This window comes from Lampetra planeri, chromosome 25, assembly GCF_965212315.1.
Source record: "Lampetra planeri chromosome 25, kcLamPlan1.2.h2, whole genome shotgun sequence".
Lineage (NCBI taxonomy): Eukaryota > Metazoa > Chordata > Hyperoartia > Petromyzontiformes > Petromyzontidae > Lampetra > Lampetra planeri.
Window position 1 is genome coordinate 3030837 of NC_136131.1, and position 19200 is coordinate 3050036.

At 46.2% G+C, this 19200-nt stretch overlaps 1 protein-coding gene across 2 annotated transcripts in view; it reads right to left on the reverse strand.

Moving 5' to 3' along the window:
- The window catches only part of ASPG (asparaginase), a 42360-nt gene that overhangs the window by 12090 nt on the left and 11070 nt on the right, over positions 1 to 19200 (reverse strand). The window contains exons 2-10 of one of the 2 annotated variants that reach the window (XM_078605937.1): positions 17838 to 17967; positions 11781 to 11892; positions 9940 to 10065; positions 8908 to 8991; positions 8516 to 8642; positions 5558 to 5670; positions 3847 to 4032; positions 2373 to 2486; positions 703 to 822 (exon numbers count right to left, since the gene is read on the reverse strand). In XM_078605937.1, the coding sequence (XP_078462063.1) occupies positions 703 to 822; positions 2373 to 2486; positions 3847 to 4032; positions 5558 to 5670; positions 8516 to 8642; positions 8908 to 8991; positions 9940 to 10065; positions 11781 to 11892; positions 17838 to 17967 (1112 nt within the window). Of the gene's footprint in view, positions 1 to 702; positions 823 to 2372; positions 2487 to 3846; positions 4033 to 5557; positions 5671 to 8515; positions 8643 to 8907; positions 9010 to 9939; positions 10066 to 11780; positions 11893 to 17837; positions 17968 to 19200 lie in introns of both variants that reach the window. The other variant, XM_078605936.1, reaches the window with a different exon arrangement.

Here is a 19200-nt window from a genome sequence, read left to right on the forward strand (position 1 = left end):
GCTATAATTTGTGGCCAGGTCGCTTCTGAAATAGCTATATAGTTCAGTGGGCCTTACCTGGCAAATTAATCAAATAGGTCCGAGTGGGTCTAGCGGGGTGGTGGTCACGTGGAGTTTCATCAACCAGGGTCACAAAGAAACCCTTGGTTAATTTGTGAATAAAAATCTATTGTTATCAGGCAAATAAAGCAGGGTTACAACTAAATCGTGTTACACATTGCAGTATCATCTTTAACATTAAATGTTACGCGTAAAAAATTAAGCACACACGTAATAAAAATTAACACCACATTATTTAAGCAAGTAGAGTACATGTTCGTAAGGGGGTACATGGACAGCTGATCGGGTCTGTAAGATGTACACGATGAGGATGCACACGAGAGGCTGTGGCGGTGAATTGCCTGGAGGTTGCAAAGCCACAAACGTAGCCCAACAATTTTGTTTATTTCACAAGGTAACCGGTCACCAAGCTGCGTGGCTCTTTTTCACAAACGACCTGGCCACGCAAAGGACGGCTCAATGAAGTGGCTCATCACCACATGGAAATTTCTAGCAGCCAAATACTCCAAACCGCAATGTTGATTCTAAACATCTCCCCCGACGACACCCCAGCCTCCGACCCGCGTTGCCGCTCGCCTGCTTCACTCGTCGCCGTGTGCAACTTTCCTTCTGCACCCCCCCCCCGCCCCGGTTGAAACTTGCCTCCTTGCTGCTGACGCTCAGAGCCCGCGCCACAAACTGAATGAACTTGCTGTCGCGCAGCGAGATGGTGGGACCCTGGCGGAGGGCCGTCATCTCGCCGCGCAGGTTGTCCGACAGCATCTGCACCGCACCCAGGGAAAAAGATTCCAGGCATGGGTTTGCGTACTTGCAGAGTCACGCACAGCATTGTCGCGAATACCTTATGGGTCGTGCGGCCTCTATTTGACCATACTTCCTTTGCCAGTAGCAAAATATGATAATTGGTGTATTACCCTTTTATCTGGCAACAAAACTGACACCATTTTTTTATACAAGGAGTCATGTTTGCATTGACCGCAATACCTGCAGTTGGAATGCAAACAAAAAACACAACTCTAATAATGTATGCACTGTCCTTGAAATTGATTGGTCCACACCCGAGACAGCTTTCCTTAGAGCCCAGTCTCACATGGTCTTGGACCAGATGACGCCAAAAGGCGCACAACTCAAAGACAATGCATCATCAGAGTATGAGAGCTCGGGGTAAGCATTTACACCATTGGAACCTCCTTTGCCAGTAGCAAAATATAATAGTTTTTTTACCCTTTTTTTTATCTGACAACAAAACGGACACCTTTTTTACAAAGAGTCATGTTTGCAAACATGACTCTTTGTAAAAAAGGTGTCAGTTTTGTTTGCCAGATAAAAGGGTAATACACCAATTATTATGTACTGGGGCAGTGCATCTTCGTGAAAGTGGAGGAGCATAGAAGTGCGATACAAAGAGGATTTTCTGCACTGCCCTCTGGTGCCCACCGCGTAGCACTGCGGGACTTGTGAAAGTTACAAAATGTTACATAAACTTTCGGAACGGTGAACAGTTCACGTCACGTGTTCCCTTGCAGCCATGACGACTCACAAAATGTAAACACAACAGGTCAGTGGGGTTGCACCAGATACAAGTACGATCATAATGTTCTGCAATTCACAATATCTTGCCGATCTCGTCAAGGACCATAAACAATCACGCGAAATCCGGTCATCCTCACAGCGGCTTTTGGCTAGGCGTCAAACAAAGACCGTCACTACATCGCACGCTTTCAGATGTGCTTCTGCAGCCATAAGGAACACTTATTTTCGATATTATTAAGCCACTTTTAAATATAGATTTAAACCCGATTCCTTTAGAACTGCTTTTTGTGTTTGTTATCCTTCCCAGGCACGTACGATTAGCATGGTTGGCTACGTACGGTGCTAAAGACGTTCAACATGCATACAAAGACAAAGACCCCCCCCTCCTGTATAGCCTTCGCAGAATGTTGGGGAAAGTGCTGTTACCGAGCACCTATGGAAGGCAAGAACCGCACAAGAGGTGGATGGCCAGCACCACGCCCGGCCGCCTTTGTTTCCCCAGTGGCGATGTTTATACATCAGACCCGGTACTCGTTTGAAGCAGAGTCGACCTAGGGGAGGCCCAGGATCAGATTAGCTACTTGTCACTGGCGTTGACCGTGAGCGCAGGATTTGAACCCGGGTCGCCAGGTTACACACACACTAAATCTCAGACAAAGCAAGTGAATGGCCTCGCCACTTAGAAGCTGCATCTCTAATAAAATTGCTCTGCATTGGCTGTCCGGAATCGCTGTGGGAAGCAAGCAACGTGGGGGGGGGGGGGGGTGGAGGGCACCCACCTCGCGCCGCTCCTTCAAGCTCAGCTTCTCCTTCCCCAGGATGTAGGAGAGCTTGGCCAGGGCAGCCTCGGGGGTCATGTCTCCTCCAGGAATGACGCCGTTGTCATTCAGCACCTGGGTCGCAACGTCAATGAGGCGAGTGGCAGAAGATCGTCACCCACGGCACACACACCGCCCCCCCTGTATCCTGAAGACGACTTTTGGGGCAAGTGCTGTTGTTATAGCAAGCACCTACGAGGACTGGTACGGCACGAGGGGATGGGTGGGCCAGTACAACGCCCGGCCACAATTCCCTCCCTCGTTCTTAATTTAAGAGCTTTCGTGACTGCAGGAATTATTCTTTGGTTCTTTTCGGTTAAGTCACGTCTAAAAATAAAATAATAAATTAAAATAACATATTACGACGTTTCGATTGCAACACAAGCAATCATCATCAGGCATAAAAGAAATAGCAACAAAAATCTAACTAGAAAACTATAGACAGACATACAAGCAGACAGACATCACAACGGCACACAGAGAGAGGACACAAATCGGCACAAAGAGAGGGGTATTTATAATTCCTGCAGTCACGAAAGCTCCTAAATTAACATTGAACCACTTCTACGGGGAAGTTTTAAGCTTATCCTTTTTCTTTCTGGCTATTTGTTCTCTCTGCCTGTGTCCTCTCTTTGGAATTTTCACACTTAAAATTCTAACTTAGCAAATTTTGAAACACGTAATCAACCAGGCTATGCGTTAATTGTGTGTTAACCGACTCTGTGTTGTATTACATCACATTTCGATATTTTGCTAGGTTATTTAATTTTCGTGTGCCTGTCTCCTAATTTTCAAGCTTGCGTGCCCGTTCCACATTGTCATCTTACTTGCAACAGCAGTACGTTGCCGTACACTCATTGATATGCTAATTCTCTCTGCCCCCTCCCTCTCTCCGTCCCCGCCCCCCCCCTCTCTATATTTAAGGGACCGTCACAGAAACGACCCCTCTTTGTGCCGATTTGTGTCCTCTCTCTGTGTGCCGTTGTGATGTCTGTCTGCTTGTATGTCTGTCTATAGTTTTCTAGTTAGATTTTTGTTGCCATTTCTTTTATGCCTGATGATGATTGCTTGTGTTGCAATCGAAACGTCGTAATATGTTATTTTAATTTATTATTTTATTTTTAGACGTGACTTAACCGAAAAGAACCAAAGAATCCCTCCCTCGTGACCCATGTTTACACACCGCGCCAGGTACTCATTTAAGGCAGAGTCGATATAGGGGAGCCGCAGGACTGGTTCAGATAATCGGCCGCGAGCAAAAATCGAACTACGGTCTCTGGATTCGCACCTGCGACTAGCACGGTTGGCTACGTATGGTGCGAAAGAAGTTCAACCGCAGCACAGCCTGCTAGCCGCCGCCCGCACACATTATATAACGCACACTCGCACGTGCGACGAGCGTGATGATGCGGCGGAGAAGGAGGGGGGGCACCACCTTGCCGGTGGCGTAGGTCTCGCACACAGAGCCGCGCAGGCACTGCGTGCAGTTGACGATGAGGACCCCGCGTGCCGTCGCGCTGCGCAGCTCGTCGAGCAGGTCGGGGCGGTTGTCGGGCGCGTTGCCCGTACCGTACGACTCCAGTACCACGCCCTCCATGGGCGACTGTAGGAAGGCTCGCACCTGGCGCACGAGCACACAGACAGTCGCATTTTACTTTCCCGCGCTCTACCGCTTTTGTACAACAGCAGGAGGGAAGAGCAACGGTCATGAAACAGCGTTAAAGGTGAACGCCAATGTTTTTGTTTCAACCAATCCAAGGAGGCAGTGGCAGGCGCCGGTGCGAATCGCAGCGACAATGCTGTTGCAAAGATGGCGGCGATTCGTTTGGACTTCACTGCGGGTCGCAGTTGTTTTGGCGACTATTTGTTCTTCCATTTGCGGAAGGTGGACGCGCATCTCCCACGCTGCGTTTGAGCGCGGTTCAGCGAGGTCGAGGTCTGTAGCTGTCAGAGAGGGAGAGAAGCAGCCCGCTTCCTCCACAGGTCGGGGTCCTCGATCAGATTTTAGTTTTTCCGCGGCTGTAACCAACGATTCCGTCCAAGCGAGTGCCAATTGCATTTTAATATAAAAACAAAATGCCATCAACGGGATTCGTAGCGATTGCTTTCTTTTGCACGAAGGGCAGCACTTAATTCGCGTTTTGATCACCGCACAACAGCTGCGGCTATCTCCTTGACAGATGCTAGAAATTTAGAGAGTCCCCCGGGGTAAAATGCGGTTCAGATAACCACATTCACACATCACGTAATCAAGCACTGCCTGTTATACGCTTACACGAGGTGGGGGGGTGGGGGCACGGACGCTTTGCATTATTATACATCAAGAAACTCCTGATGCTATTTGATTACCAGACTTAGAGTTGCGTAACGAATCGGTTGATTTTTCAACTGCCGCATGAAAAGGAAAACATTTGTGGCTGGACGCATACCAGCCCTCCTGTACGTATGTAGAACTTCTTTCGCACTGTATGTAGCCAACAGTAGTGATGTAATTTGCCCGCAAGGAAGAGGTCTCTCTCATCCCACAAGCCTTGGCTCCCAGCACAGCCACTCTCCGTTAATCTTGGCTTTGATGACACGCTGCTGTGTGCCAAGCCAAAGTGCAGTTGGCAACAGCTCTGTATTGCCATAATACCGGCCCATTTAGAATCATGTATTGTTACCTAATCAGACAAAAATGTAAAAAAAAAACAATTGTTGTTCAAATAGCTCAATCTCCAATAAGTATTGAGTTGTGAGCTACCGTTCTGTCTCGAGTTGCCACCTATCAAACCTCGGGCAGTCTGGGAAATTGGCATCGGGTTTTTGGTGGCAGGAATTGATTTTGTACCGAGAACTAGTAATGGTGGAGTTAATCATCATCGCAGGATTCTGCACAGGTTTGACGATAGACCCAGGCTCACCGAGAAACATGTCCGGGTTTGGTCTGCAGTGGAAAATGGCAACCCTGTCCGTATATAATAGTTGAACTTCTTTCATACCGTACATCGCCAACCATGCCAATTGCAGGTGCTTTGGAAAGACAAACTAAACCCAGAAATTTGTTGTTAAAAATTAGTTGTCAATTTAGAAGCCTCGCTCTCGCAGTCGGCATCATTGGCGCACTGCACAGCAGTGGCACGCAGTCGAGGTCCTGCAGAACGCACCGTGGCGGCTGTGATGCCGGGGAAGAGCCGCAGGAGGCCCACGTTACGGTTCATGTTCGTGTGCACGCGGAACGGGCGCGTCGTGTTGGATCTCCACACCTCCTCCCAGGTGACTGCAAGCACACGCACGCACAAACACAAAGATCCACAGTGTAGCCTTAGACTGTTGGTGCAAGTAAACCTTATGGCCGGACCCCGGGGTCCCGAATAAACAGAAGTCAAAATCGTAATTGATTTATTTTTGGCAACTCCGTCCCACGGTGCACAAATGCCACGATCCACGTGGCGCGGATCATTCTGTTGTCACGTCGTCCAAGCACAGCAGCAATGACGAATGCGCAGAAGAGCCGAACAAGCAAATGCACTCCATGCTCAGGTATGGGCAGGATCATGAGTCCGAATTATGAGGTTCTGGATCATTCTATCGAGCACACCAACACTGAGCCCGTCCTACTGCTCCCGACACCACAGCAGCATGTTTCCTGAACGCTTTGCTAGAGGAGAGTTTTCCTAACAACAGGTTGATTTTCGGTCAGAATCTTTCACTTGACCTCCAACAACTGACGCACGCTTCTATTGGCGCAGGATTGGGGAGCCCTTCATCCAGCAGTGGATAGAGCATGGCCGTTGACGAGGACTCCTGACAGTAGAATTTGAACCAATAATACGGCACGCTGCCGACATTGTTACAGATCTAGTGTGAAACATTTTAAAATAAACCCTTTCCGAAATGAACACGTTCTTAAAAAAGAAAAACCTCCGCCTCAGCATACATGAACACGCTGCCACCCACGAGTTACCCAACCTCAACCAGACCCTCATTTGCCTCCCATCACCAACACTCCAAAGGGTTGCTCTTCCCTCCACTATGCCTCTCCCACTGTTATCATTCCACCCCCTCAACCCATGTGGGACCCCAGTTACTCCGTTCCGCTTCACCCCACGTATTGCCCCATCCAACCCCGTCTGACCGTAACGCTTGAGGAAACTTCCCCTGGTTTGATTTTTTCTCAAAAAAAAAACACTTCTGGTAAGGAAAACTAAGTAAAGTGGGTACAACCAAAATATTGCTTTGCAGGTGGCCATCCAATTGGCATTAGCCATTCCCGCACCTACAATTAGCACGGTTTGGTTATGTAGGGTGCAAAAGAAGTTCAATGTATATACATATATTAGAAATACACAACGTTTGTCAGTGCCTGACAGTGTGGGGAAGGAGAGTTTTATTTGGATAGCACGAGGTTGTTATTAAACGTCAGACAATTGGTAGCTCATGCAATATAAACCAATGGGAGGTTAAGGAATGCATTCATGAGAGTTTGGGTTATGGCCAGTGATTATTTAAAAATATATCCTTAGTGCAACAGAAAACCAAGCGGTTTCGGAGAACTGTACAGTATAAATGTGTGCGTGCAATATAAAATCGAAGACAAAACACATTCGTGGTATCTGCTTCAAAATGCTCACACACGGCAATTAAACCACCCCATAAGATAACACTACCCAAATTTCTCAAACCGAGTTAAACCTATTTACACACAGGCATGCCATGCATAAAACACATGGCATGCTACGAATGCACACTACATACACGTTCTACTCGAGTGTTGTTTCAGGTTGTATTTATTGGCTTCAAGTGTTTTTATTTATAATAATTATTACTGTGTATTTATAAGGGGAGCTTGTTAACAGACTGGCAGAAGAAACTAAAGCTGCCACAGAGCTTGCGGAAACAAAAATAACGTGAGGAAACTCCCAAGGACACTAGAAATGTGTTCCATTTGCATGAATTACGGTGCAAGTCCAAAGCACTTCATCTCCATTCAGAAGAGGACAGCAAAAGGCATATTTGATCATTCAAAGTTGATTTTTTGGTTAGGCATATTTGATCATTCAAAGTTGATTTTTTGGTTATGCCTCGTAGTAATGATGTGCCCAAGTTAAATTGCGAAGCCCTCCATCACCCAGCACAGCCACAATAAATGTAATTGCCATGTGCACGTGCGTTTAACGTGCTGAATATTAGAATTTCTGCTTACCGCTAAGTTGGAAGAACAATTCTCACAACCAAATTCACAATTGCACTCCAACTTACAACAATAACAGGCGCGTCCTTAAAAACGGTCATACACCTGCGACTATTTAATTTAGCAAGATCCTTGCCATGAGGCCGAACCCAATGTAGCCGGTGTGAGTACACCCGTGATTAAAAATCACACGTGTTAAATGTGCACCCCTGAAGCATACCGGAACATAAGAAACCATTTTGCATAGCTACGGGTGAACAGATTTGGTTTATTATTACTGTTCTAAGCGAATGCAACGGTGATCAGGGATTGGACCAAGTCCCCCACGTGCACGGCAGAGTACGAGGTACGCCCCCCATAATTTAGATTTGGGCGGACTTGGTGCCAAGGGGTTCACAGCTGCGGTGTTGTGACACGGAGGGTGTGTCCCTGATCGCTACTGCAGATACGTCACTGCCCTTCTGAAGAAGACTTTTGAAATAAAAGTTTTGCCGTTTCACAAACCCTCTGGGTGCAGCTCAGCCGTTGTGGAGGGGGGGGGTCACCCACTTCTCAGGAGGACATGACACAAATGCAGAGTCACTACTCATGGTCTGCTAACTTTTTTTATTGTTGTCCGTTTAGCCGACCTGTCCCCACCCCTCGCAAGGTTTCACAACGGGAGCAGGGGGCATGGCGGACCGGCTTCACCAATAGTAAATTATTAATCACCTTCTAGAAGACCTACCCACGCATCATATACCAGAGGTGTGGACTCGAGTCATGTGACTTGGACTCGAGTCAGACTCGAGTCATGAATTTGATGACTTGCGACTCGACTTGGACTTGCATAACAATGACTTTGTCCCACCTCTGTCATATACACCGGTGACCTTTACCAACAGAACACGGAGAAAGTGCCCAGGGCTTTTCCCCCCCGAGGAGTGGATACCTTTCATGTCGACTTGCGCGTTACCAAGCGGCGGCATGTTGGGCGACTGGAAAGCCTTGAAACTTCCCGCGTCCACCTTTGTGACACGGCAGCCGCGGTACAGCTTGTGATGGAAGTACAGCCCAACCTGCGGGAATGCCAATCGCAGGCAATTGATTAACGATGTTCCGTTGGGATAGTTTGCACCGTAACATTAAAAAAGGAATGGCCCTTATTTCTCATCTCTGCTCCAGACAAGTGCGCTAACCGCTACACTAACCACTCACCACGCGCACCTGACACCAGGCTCAAAAGATATCCACATATCCGCAGGATAAATGAGAGAGTTGGCACCACGAAGACGCTCTCCCGACATCCGGAACAAGCGGGGGGGGGGGGGGTGGCGGCCTCACCTCTGGGATGACGAAGTGTCCCGCGAAGAGCAGCGCTCCCAGGAGGTTGTCTCTGCCATCGCTCCGCATCTCAAATATGGGCACCTGCGTGCAAGGAGAGGACTGAGCCATCGTTAATTTAAACCGAAACATTAAAACTTAAGATTAATTGATTTTTTGTTTGCGGTCAGGCCAAGTAGTGACGACCTGGTCAAACGTCCGTTGCAAAACGCGCCACCACGCGACGCAGCCAAGTAAAATTGTCACGTGGCGTACACTCATGCAATAACGTGATAATTATTGCAATGTTGACCGTGGCTTGGAATCAAACTCGGGCAGACGGGTCCGTAGCATAGGACAACACTAGCCGCTACTCCTACTTCCCCCAGGCAGTATGACCCACAACTCTCCCTTGTGCGTGAGTAATGTTAATATGGCAAATATCAGGTGACGTTTAATCACAGTTTACAGACGGACAGACAGGCTATACCAGTTTGACTTGTTAAATGGTGACAATGATGAGCCAGGGATTTAATCCAATCGGTTTCATAAACAGCAGCGATGACGCACAGTGTTAAGCCGGAAATAGAGCTCTGTTCCCTGCATTTCCAGATTAAACTGTAATCATCTCCAGATCATTATATTTATCTTGCATGCCGAATCACGTGTTGAACGTCTTTCCACGAGTACCTCACTTTTTCACAAATTACGTGGCGATGTTGCCGTGTTGGCAGTTGAGTACAAACACAATTAACAAAAAAAAAATCCATTCGTAAATAAGTGGCCATGTGAAGAAGGGTAAATGCCCGAAATGTCACTTATTAAATATTTTCCCTATTGATGCATGAGGACCCGAGAGAAAAATCCACGCCAACTCCAAATATACAGCAGCAGGCGCCAGGGTCCAGATCGAACCCACGAGCAGGCGAGGAAGTTAACATTTGGCCACCGCAACAAGGAAAGGATTTCAAAAGTTGATAGCAGCTGCCCCCGAAAGTGGCAGGGAACAGCAGCAGCCAGACGGCAGGGGCCGTCGCGTCTGTGAGTGGCCACCTGCGAACCGGTGAGGATGATGGTCTTGCCCAGATGTTCGCACATGAAGGAGAGGGCCGAGGCCGTGTATGCCATCGTGTCGGTGCCGTGCAGAACAACGAAGCCATCGTAGGCCTTGTAGTGTTTCTGCATGGGGACAAAACGCACAAAGGTTAAGATTCCCCCATACAGCCTTAAATAGACAGTTGGGATGACTTTGAGGTTGAGTCGATCTAGGGGAGGCCCAGGACCCGTTCAGATAAATATTAACTGGTGTTGGCCGTGAGCAGGAATCTTAACCCAGGTCGCCAGGGTCATAGCAGAGCGGTAACCAATCGTTGCACGACCGCTCCCCGCAAAACGCACTGGCACACACAAGGACAGGTTTAAATAATGTATTCTCACCCATCAGTGGAATCTAAAATCAACTCCTGCCATCTTCCTTCACACTTGCTTGACTTTGGAATTCCCTTCCATAATCACTTTTCACAAATACTTCTAATATTAAAATATGTTCAAACAAGAAACGTACGAGCTCTTGTCTATACAAAGTTATTCGTGCTTCAAATCTAGAATTATTCGTGCTGGTTGTTTCTGGTCTCTTATTGTATTGGAGCACTGAGCCTTTACTCAGCAACCGTGGACAAAAAAACAAACTTGCACACGATTAAGCAAAATTCCAGTGCAGAGAATGTATCGTCTCATCTGGAGACACGAATGACTGCACATAACAATCATAATAAACTTGCTAAAATACATCTCTGATTATAATAACAAATATCAGCCCGGCTGGCAAACGCAACAAACGTCTCTCCCTGTCCCAGGGTGGTTGGGAAAAATTCCACCCCCCCGTGTAGATATAAAACAGGTCACTTGAAAGGGGATTTCACAAGCAGTTCTGTGACGTCTCCTTCTGCAGACCGATGTCTGTATGGGGCGAAATGCTGCTCAGAGAGATTTCCGAATATGTAATTCATTTCACGAAATGACACCCCACAGCACAGAATAAAATTGGCGGGGGGGGGGGTGGGGTAAAAGTTAGGAATGCATTTGATATCGGGGTTATTAGTCTATTGGAATGGAGGTAAAACAGGACAAACGAGCATTTATGCTTAAAATAACTGCAATTGCTACTACAGAAAACCATGTATTGTCTGCAATGCAAATTTCCATCAATTAGCATTGCAGGGTTACACTGCACAAGCGATTCTGTGCCACTCCAAATACTTTAAGGTCCCTGTATAATGCCACACGGGCCCACATAGCCCCTCACATGGGGGGGGGGGGCCTTTGTGCCACTTTTCTGGCCCCTATAATCTTGCTTGCCCTGGGGGACCGTTGCAATCGCAGTCGGCCCGACGCGTGACAATATCGCACCGCGCGAGGCCACAGCGGAGGAACGGCGTGCAGTGACAGACTGGGACTAAACATCGGCTTAGGCATTTGTGAACACACTGGCCAAAATTCGGGCTATGGCCAATATACTTTTTTGTTAAAAGGGGTTGTGCAAGACAAATTGTATACGAGTAGCTTGATTTACCATGTGACGTACTAGTGTGATTTTGCTGTGCGATGTCATTGGTCCATTTGGGCTAGGTCCAAAGAACAAATGGGCCGGTGAGGAAGAATCTTTGGGACTGCCAAATATGGGGACTTAATGCCAATTGAGAGCATAAATCAGCAATGAAGCACACACACATTTGAGGTAACAACATATTTAAATAAAAAATATAAAAATTATTCCGATCACATTTGCTATTTCCCCCGACAGACCGGCCCACCGGCCCTCAGAATGGACCGGCCCACCGGGCATTTGCCCCATGGACCGTTCGCCCCTCGCGAGTGCGGGCCTGGCGACGTACCTCGATGTCCTTGGCGATGACGGCCCAGTCATCTGTGGTGATGTTGCACGAATCCAGCAGCGGGCTGTACTCCAGCACCGTGTAAACGATTCGCTTGTGGTGCTTGGACAGCCTGTGCCACAGAAAGCAAGAACGACGGAGAGAGGGCAGATGAAAAGCTAGCAGCAGCAGACACCCCCCAACCACCATGCCCATTTTGAATCGGTTGGCTCCGCTTGTGCAGCCCAATTAAATGCGGCCCAATGACAGGCGTTCAACGGAGGCACTCGACTCAAAAGTAACAATACTGTTATTGTAAACACCGCTGCATGAAAAATAAGGTTTCCAGAAAAGTTCAGTTAGCGCGCGTAAATATAAATGTGTCGTTAAGCCCGCCACCACCCGACGCAGCAAATTAGTAAAGTTTTTAATGCATTTTAAATGCGGTGGGTTTTACGCTCCAAACACTGGTGTGCTGAACTAGTAGCCAATTGCCATGTTTTGTTAACATGACAAACTTCACTAATTGGCTGTGTCGGGTTTAACGACACATTTATATTTACGAGATCGAACCAAAAAAACCCCTCTTATGGATAATATAAGTGTTGAATAATAATGTAATCCTAATAATCTGCACCAATAAATGAGTGTTTCACAAAAAGGCTCAAGGCAACGTGAATGAAAATGAGGCATCAATAAATAAAGCATCGGGTGGCAGAATAAAGGCCAAAGGAGGACCAACATTAAATGAGGGCAAATATATATATATTTTTTTTTTAAACAGAGAGGATTAAAAGGACGTCAGCACTGTTGGCGACAACCCAATTGCCACAGGTAAAGGGAGTCGCACAGCTGGGGGGCCGCAACAGGAAGCGTCAGATCACTCTCAAGAACGTCACGGAGATAGGAAGGCATGTGCATAAAAGGGGCATCACATCAACAGGTCTCTGTTAAAGACCATGCGCCAAAGGACGAGTTCGAATTAGCTTCCGAATGTAAAGTGGAGGAAAGCCACTCTCTTTGGTTCTTTCGGTAAAGTCACGTAGTTAGAAATAAAATCGATCTTAACACAGGCGCTTGTGTTGCGATCGAAACGTCGTGATCTATAATTTTTTCTACCTACGTGACTTTACCGAAATAAGCCAAGAGTATGGATTCCTGCAGTCACGAAAGCTTCAAATGAAGATTGGAGGCAAGCCCTCACCAAGGCCTTACATGCGAGCAACGTTATCTTAAATTGCAATGCGATGAAGTGAGGACAGGAGCAATGGAGTTCTCGCTGCGAAGGGACGTGGCGCAAGCACCCTGGCTGCCGCATTCTGCAGTCTGCAACCTGACCAGGACCTTACTCTGGACCCCCCCAAAAGAACGAGGCTTTGCAATAGTCAATCAGCAAATACAAATGGAGTTACCTCCTTATAGATTCGTGATTCCAGCTCTGAAATCGGCGCAATCGGTAAGCGGGTATCAGCTACCATCTCAATTAGATTCGTAACCGCACTTTTTTTGGCAATGCTTTAAATGTCCAAATGATAAGCCACTTTGTCGAGCTATCATTTGTGGCCAGGTCGCTTCTGAAAAATAAGTTCATACCTCAGTGAACTTTGCCCGATGGGAATGGCTTAGTTTTACTTTGTATGTTTTTGGGCGATAGGCTTACCCTTCTTGAACTTTGCACTACCATCGTGTTTTTGTATTGTTTGTAACGTTATTACCCGCCCCTATCCATGACAAACAAAGCTTTATAGCGCATCCGATTCCTCCAGTATCAAATATTCTGATAAACTTAACACGGCCAGGTTGCAGCAGTGGCAGGGACGGGAGAGGACGGGCTTCCTGGAACACAGCCCTGGGCGTGCGCGCCATCGCACCGCGCGCTCGTTAAGCAAAGCTTGGCAACCCCAGAGCACGGCAACAACCCGGGAACTGCCGGCGACTACCGGCACGTATTTATCATGCAAAACACATGCTTAATCAATACCCCAATTCCCTGCTACGCCGTGGAATGTGGCACCAAAGCAATTTGAAACAAACCGCTCAAGGGAAAAGAAGCCCCTTTGTAAATGGATCTCTTGTTATACATACACAGAGACAAGAGGTTTTAAGGGGCCACAACTAAGCCTGGCTTTGTATGAAGACCAATCATGTGCAGACTGACGTGCCTTCCCCTTGGCATCACTCCAGTGGAGGAGAGAATGCCCCCGTGTTCACAGCAGCAAAGCAACCAAACATCCACAATGCCACTATTCCAATTAGCATGAGGGGGGAGGGGGGGTAATGGGTAAAATAAACAACTTGGCTCTCCCCAATGTGTTTTTTCGGGTTGCACCGTGTGTTCTCGGACACGATGCCTGACATTTCGCTTCCAAGTACGCTGGAACTTTCAACAGGGACAGAATTCCGTTACTCGAAGCCAGTTCTCAGTCCATGGACCTAAAACAAATCGGAAATCAATCGCACTCAGCAGGATGCCATAGTGGCAGAAGGTGTTTATCAGATCAATTGCTTATGCGGTAAGTGTTATATTTGACAGACGGGACGTAACATTAGCGCAAGACTAAAAGAACACATTAAATTATCCCAAACACAGCTGTCAGCAGTGGAAGATCATGCTTGCCAACAAGGGCATTCAATTGATTTTGATAACGTTGAAGTGTTATGCAGAACTAATTATTACTGGCCAAGACTAGTTAGAGAATCAATTTAAATTGAGATGAATTCAAATAATTTCAATCGCTGTGATAGCTATAGACTTCGCGCAGCCTGGAAGCGTATCAAGTAATAAGCGCATTTTAATTCCTTACAAGGTGAGTCACAAGTGGCTGATTACTGATCTATTACATAATTGCATACACCCCACCCACACCTCTGCCTGTGATCTCGAAAGCTGATGGGGGTACAATGATGACGTCATAATGCACTATTTAAAACCGGAAGCAGGTGGATGGCTTCACTATTCTGGTAAATCGCTCGAAGATGCTGGATGTAATTTCCAGCAAAAAGTCGTACTCAAATTGTAAATGTTGTGGGTTCACTCTTCATCACACCGGTGGGCTAAAGTAGTGAACTATTTGTCTTTTGCCAACGTGACATATTTATTTTACCGATTGGCTGTTTGCACTCACAAGTAGAAAATAAATTCCTTTCACCCCATATTATAATAACATTTGATGTGCTAAATAAATATGGGTGGCTTCCTTTTGTGATGTTTAATTTTCTTTATGCAAGCCACCCACAATTGAGCACATCACTTGATTAATTCTGGGGTTAAAGGAATTTATTTTCTATTTGAGTGCAAATAAAAGTATGTGCATTGAAAAACTTGTTTAACCACTTTTTTTATATAGTCTAAAATGCTATTTTCGACAGCTACTGAATATGAAAGGAAAATAATTGATTGGCAACGGTCATAGCAGGAAATTTTTATTTTAAATTGGCAATGCAGAAGGGGAGAGTGGAGTAAGCTGTAGCATTATTGTTAAAACGTGTTGTATATGTACGGTGAGCAGAGGTGTGGACTCGAGTCATGTGACTTGGACTCGAGTCAGACTCGAGTCATGAATTTGATGACTTGCGACTCGACTTGGACTTGCATAACAATGACTTTGTCCCACCTATGAGATGTGGACTCGAGTCATGTGACTTGGACTCGAGTCAGACTCGAGTCATGAATTTGATGACTTGCGACTCGACTTGGACTTGCATAACAATGACTTTGTCCCACCTCTGACGGTGAGGCATTGTAACATTTTTACGTTTTAGTCCCACCGGTGGTGAACTTGGTAAAGACTTGAACGTAGAATTTGGTCATTTGCATACAGTAAGCTTATGTAAAGTTTAAATTCAGTAAAGAAATGGAAGTAGCATTAGTCTCTGTTTACGCATATGCAAATTTTAAAAGCGATATACAGGGGGAGAGAGAACATGCAAATGGGAAATATGTACACGTATTAGGATGGAACCCAGGCCCTCCTATATACCAGACGAGGTAGTAAACATCTCACTTCTGATAATTGTTTTTTTACCCTTTTATCTGGCAACAAAACGGACACCTTTTTTACAAGGAGTCATGTTTGCATAGACCACACTACCTGCAGTCGTAATGCAAAAAAAACATAACTCTGATAATGTATGCACCGTCGTTGAAGTTGATTGGTCCACACCCGAGACAGCTTTCCTTAGAGCCTAGTCTCACATGATGTTGGACCAGATGACGCCAAAAGGCACACAACTCAAAGACAATGCACCATCAGAGTATGAGAGCTCGGGGTAAGCATTTACACCATTGGAACCTCATTTGCCAGAAGAAAAAATATGATAATTGTTACCCTTTTATCTGGCAACAAAACTGACACCTTTTTACAAGGAGTCATACAGTAGTGATCTCACTACTGCATGATGTTAACTGAAGAACAGCAAGGCTATAACCCAAGGTCTATTGAAGAAATCACCCCGACTTGCTTGGAATGTGGTCGATCTGTTTGGACCCTCAAAAGTAAAGCAGATCTGAGCGGGGGACAGTGGCTGGAGGGGTGGCCACCATGCACAAGCAGGTTGTCACAGGGCTGGTGGGGGCACGTTGTGTTTATATGCAGTTGTACTATACGTCTATGCTGCCCACCTTTAGCAATCTGCTCTGACCATTGGGCAGGCGAGTTATAGTCAAACAGCCTCTGCAACCAGCATAGCGCGTGTGGAGGACGTCATCCAGCAGTGGAAGGACAGGTCCCTAATGCTCTTATGGGCATTGTGCGGTGCTCATCTCGACCAGTGGAAATTGCACATTGCCATGGCCGGGGCCGTGTTTACCAACCGCCGACGACTGCGCACGAAGTGGAACCAATGTTGTGAGCGTGCAGAGATGGCAATGATGTCTAGCCTATGAGCAGTTTAGCAATTGGCAAGCATGCACATTGCTATACGACGGTGGAGTGGAATGACATTCAGGGGAAGGCGAGATGTGCAGCGCGCTTAATTGTGTTTGCGATCGTTCGGTACTGGAGAGTATGCACGACGGAAAATAATACACATGGACTGCAATGTTATAACAATGTGTGTGTACGCACAGCAGTGTATATATCGCGACAGGGTATGCAAAGTGCAGAGGCAGCACTTTAATTTAACCATGCTGCCCTCAGCGTGTCAGAAGGGGCGTTGCTAAGCAAATGAAAACGCTATTTTTAACGATTAAAAGTAATTATGTTATGAATAGCAAGAGTAGTAATGATTATTAATGTTGTACTTGTTGGTCTCGTGCCAAGGCAGAGGGGGCAGCCACAGCGGCCGCTACGGCGCCATGACGAGCGGTGATAGACGCACCCTCTCATTGGTCATAGGCTGACCAGCAAAAGCCGCTCCGATTGGACGAGATGTTTGCCCTTGAAGCTGGGCGCAATAATTAGAGATTTAAAAAAGGTGTGGGTGAAGTGCACGAGGATTCATTATTAAAATCAAGTATTAATAAAACAACGAATCAGGCCACGATGGGCAGGACCCGGACCGGTTTTAATACAATCTTGAACCGTCACGCGAGGCGAGTCTGTAGAAAACTTCAGCTCGTTAGTCTTCGTACATCCAAAAATATTAAGCATCAAAGATTTCAAAGAATATAAGCGAAGCTGGGTGGTTTAAGCGCAGGAGTTTCCCTTGTGTTGAACCCATGCTGCACCATGCATTTGCAGCAGAAGGCCATGTTGGTCGATGGAATGTTTAAAACAATTATATTTTTATAAGAAGGTTTTACCCTTTCTGGCAATAAAACAGGCGTTACGGTGTTCAAACACCAAACTGAAACCTTTTGCAAGGAATCATGTCTGCATTAACCACACATACTTGTGGTGATCATGCCAACAAAAACCATGCTCTGGTAATATGATACATCGTCTTTGAAACAGATTGGTCTACACCAGAGACAGCCTTCTTTAGAGCCAAGTCTCAACCAGTGCTAGACCAGAGAGTATGCCAAAAGGCGAACACAGCCTTGTGTGTGCATGTGGGTTATACGAAGGAGGCGTGTTGTCGTCTGCGTGTTCATGTCGCTGCGTGTGCGCCCGTTGCGAGCGTGTGTGGAGTTCTCACGGCAGCACGAGGATGTTCTCGCTGGAGCCGTAGTGGTCATAGAGGTGAGTCTGCTGAGCGTAGGCCTCGTCGTGCAGCATGGGCAGCCTTCGCAGCACCTGCACAAACGTGTTCGCCCGGGGCGCCAGCACTGCACAGATTGAGAAAGAGCGAGAGAACGCACCCCAAACTTAGTAACGGCAAGCTCACGCACGGCACTCTGCAAGTGCAATTACATTGTCTACAAGAGTTCAAAATTAACAAGACATAACTCGACAAGCCGACAGTGACTATGCAGCCTAGACAGATAGAGGAAAAGGTAAGGGGACTGTACCATCCAAAAACATTAAGAAGGTTAGTTTCCTATTTTAACGTCGCCACTTCCCCCCCGCCCCCCAAGTCATTGATGTAAAGCGCCTTGGGAATTTTATGAATGGTGCTAAACAAGCTGTAGTTATTTTTTATTACCATCTGCGACGAATAGCATCTATGGTGTTACTGCTACCGGAACAACAGCAGCAATCCTAACGAAGGCTGCGACTTAAGTCGTCCTGTCAAAGATTTTAAATTTATCTTGGGATATTGACTGGGAAACTGTCGAGCCAGAAAATTGCTCCTGCCTAACCAAAGGGGCTAAATCCGACACCTTGGGTTGGCATTGGAGGATAGCTGCTCCTATGCACTATCGTTGCATATGATCTTACATAATAATTAATTTAAACCACGAGCTTCGAGGCTACGGCTGCTAGAATAATATATACCTTCGAAATCAGAATAGCACAAATTTATTATGCCGTTAAAATCCGATTCACGCAAGGCTAATAAAAATGGTAATTGTAGTTAAGGATTTAAATAAAACAAAGTTTAAAAACACGATCGAGGTTAATCAGTACTTTAAATAACTGCAGTTCTACCATTTAAAAATGTTACATTAAAAATACCCACAATACCATGCAGAGCTCCTTCATGTTATCAATCTGCGAAAGCTTTATAGCTCATCAGATTCATCCAGTATAAATAAATTGAGAAAAAAAAAATCCTAGTTTTTTGTTTGTTATTAAATCGCGTGAAAAGCAGTAATGAGAAGCCCAGGGCTGCGATCAAGTATCACGCTTGCAGACGAGACATCCCTGGGTCTGTCGAGTTCTCGCCTGGTTAAATTAAATAAAAACTTGAAACTACACGTGTTCTTTGGGTCTTTCAGTAAAGTCACGTAGATAGGTTCACAGAAAATAACAAAAAACTACCGATTGCTATTTAGTTTTTTTGGTTCTTTTTTTTGAACCCATCTACGTGACTTTACCGAAAGACCCAAAGAATATGAATTCCTGCAGTCACGAAAGCTTTAAGTCAAGATTTGAAACTACACGCTATCGGAGAAACC